General features: G+C 40.4%; 1 protein-coding gene across 4 annotated transcripts in view; it reads right to left on the bottom strand.

Annotated features, from left to right (window-relative positions):
* Nucleotides 1–2,500, bottom strand: part of LOC134185783 (uncharacterized) — a 10,010-nt gene that overhangs the window by 3,105 nt on the left and 4,405 nt on the right. For all 4 annotated transcript variants that reach the window (XM_062653659.1, XM_062653661.1, XM_062653660.1 and 1 more), the window contains exons 5-6: nucleotides 2,075–2,500; nucleotides 140–299 (exon numbers count right to left, since the gene is read on the bottom strand). The exon at nucleotides 2,075–2,500 is cut by the window's right edge and continues 155 nt beyond it. In XM_062653659.1, the coding sequence (XP_062509643.1) occupies nucleotides 140–299; nucleotides 2,075–2,500 (586 nt within the window). The remainder of the gene's footprint in view (nucleotides 1–139; nucleotides 300–2,074) is intronic.

The raw sequence follows: 2,500 nt of genomic DNA, 5'->3' as shown, positions 1-2,500 counted from the left end.
CTGCATGATGCATAAAGAATGAAAAGCACCAACAAAAACATTGTCTATTCAACAGTTAACGTTTCAGGTAAGCACACAAACAGACAGACTGATACACAAGTTGTTCATCCACACAATTTCTAAACATTTCGTTTATTACCTCCGTCACTTTTGTTGATAGAAATTGTCACATCAGGGTTGCGAGGAAGAACAACGATTCCTTGTTGTCTCTTTGGCGTCGAGACGCGATCAAGAAAGTACTGCAAAGAGCCTAACTCACATAGCAGACCACGACTGAAATACTGACCTTCAACAGAGATCTAAAGAGAAGACAACAACGAATAATATCTACAGTTTTTGTATTTGCTTGTTATATGTCTGTCCTTCTGTCTACTTGTATCGATGTAAGTATGCATGATTACCATTTTTAGTGTGTGTGTGTGTGCGCGCGCGCACGTGTATTTTTATTTTTAAACAAATATATTCTTATTTGTGCTAAAGCCTGCTTATGTGAGGCTGAAAAAGTAAACTAAACATAAACCCATACATCTGTACCTCTACTAGCAACAAAAATATTTACAACCATCTTTGCATTATACTTCCAAAAACAATCAGACCTTCATGTAAGTTTGCTAGTGCCTTACTAAAATGGTAAGACCGTTTGTAAGACTAGTCTTCCTTGCAATGTCTTTGATAACCTGGACTAATGCACGATACTATCGTCTTTCAAGGTAGACTTGTGCCAACCACATACGTACATATGTATAGCTTCCTCTCTATCTTATAAGGTCCTACATGTGTATGTAAGTTGTCTGTTTGTCTGTCTGTCTGTCTGTCTGTCTGTATGTCTGTCTATCTGCCTATCTGTCTGTCTGTCTGCCTGCCTGTCTGCATGTCTGTCTGTCTGTCTGTCTGTCTGTCTGTCTGTCCAATACATATATTTCATACATTGAAACTAGTACACTCACACTAAACTGTAAAAAAACAAGCAAGCCCGCAGGCCCTACGCTAAAACTAACTGCTAACACCTAAACTGTCAAAAATCTGTCTCTTTGTCTGTCTGTCTATCTGTCTGTCAAATACATATATTTGAAACATGAATCTAGCAACATACAATATGTAACTACGAGTCAAATTATACAGAATCATCTAGACACTACAGATATCAACTACTGAACCAACTGAGAACTAAAAATTACATTTTCTAACTACTAAAGAACCCAAAGAGGCTCCAGTTATTACAACACTAATTATTGGAGATGAAAGCGGCTTGTTTTTGCGTGGACTCTGCAACCCAAGGATGACATCTTGCATTGGATTACTCTAGCATTGCATTGCTGTAATTGAATGCTGAACCTTTTGTGCCAGTGATCCATAAATTGTGCCGAGTTGCGCCGACCATTTTTATCAAAAGATTGAGATCCAAGAGAACGTAGGTATTGGACTCCTTCATCACCCCATCTACTAAAGTGTTCAATGACTAAAGGCTTAAAGATTATTTGGTTGCCAGTTGGTAGACTTTCATCTTGATATTTGATTTCTTTTCTTTTCATCTCTTCGCTTCGAAGCTACACCATCTACTTTTGAGGATGAGGGAAATACCTCTGAGCTCCAGGGATAGGCAAAAGAGATGTCTAAATCAATACTCATACCAGAAGATGTATCGAGTGCTATAATGTCTGGTCTGTTATCCGAGTTTGAGTAGCGATGTCTTGGCTCTCTCCTGTGTGGTATGTGAAGTTCACTTAGACAGTCAGCCCAAACATTTGCAATGGATTCGTGACTCCAAACTGGACCACCACCAACCTTGCATGTTTGTCAAAAATCTGTCTGTCTGTCTGTCTGTCTGTCTGACTGTCTGTCTGTCTGTCTGTCTGTATGCATGTATGTATGTATGTATGTATGTATGTCAAGAATCTGTCTGTCTGTCTGTCTGTTTATCTTTCTGTCTATCTGTATGTATGTATGTATGTCTATCTGTCTGTCTACCTGTCTGTCTGTCTGTCTGTCTATACCATCTCTATTATCTACCAAACATAACTAACACAAACTGAACACTAACACTAACACATCAATAAAACAAACCCCACCTCACCTGTCCATGAAGTGCAAGCGTGTTCGGTCCCGAATTCATTTCACACCCACAAGCTTCCAACCACACAAGCTTCGCATCCACACTGTCCGTATCAGAAAGACTCCACAAGTCATCATCAACCTTCCCACTAATAGCACAAACATCCACCGACTTGCTCATCGCGTCATCCTCCATCTCGTTCATCGCCTCCAGCATCGACTCAACAACCGAGTCAGTCTCCACTGCTTGTGCAGACTGGTCACTCTCCACTGTCCCTTGACTATCCAATACATCAGCATTACCATCCAAGTCAAGATCCATGGAGATCATACTGACACTCGCAAACGGTGACTGACTCTCTCCCTCTTGATTTTGATTCAACTGGATGCTGTCGGTCTCTCCGATTGTTTCACTCGTTTCGTTCGCTTTTGACTTTGCAAGTCGTTG

Source organism: Corticium candelabrum, chromosome 10 (assembly GCF_963422355.1).
Source record: "Corticium candelabrum chromosome 10, ooCorCand1.1, whole genome shotgun sequence".
In the NCBI taxonomy this organism is placed as follows: domain Eukaryota; kingdom Metazoa; phylum Porifera; class Homoscleromorpha; order Homosclerophorida; family Plakinidae; genus Corticium; species Corticium candelabrum.
This window is presented reverse-complemented; position numbering and strand designations above follow the sequence as displayed.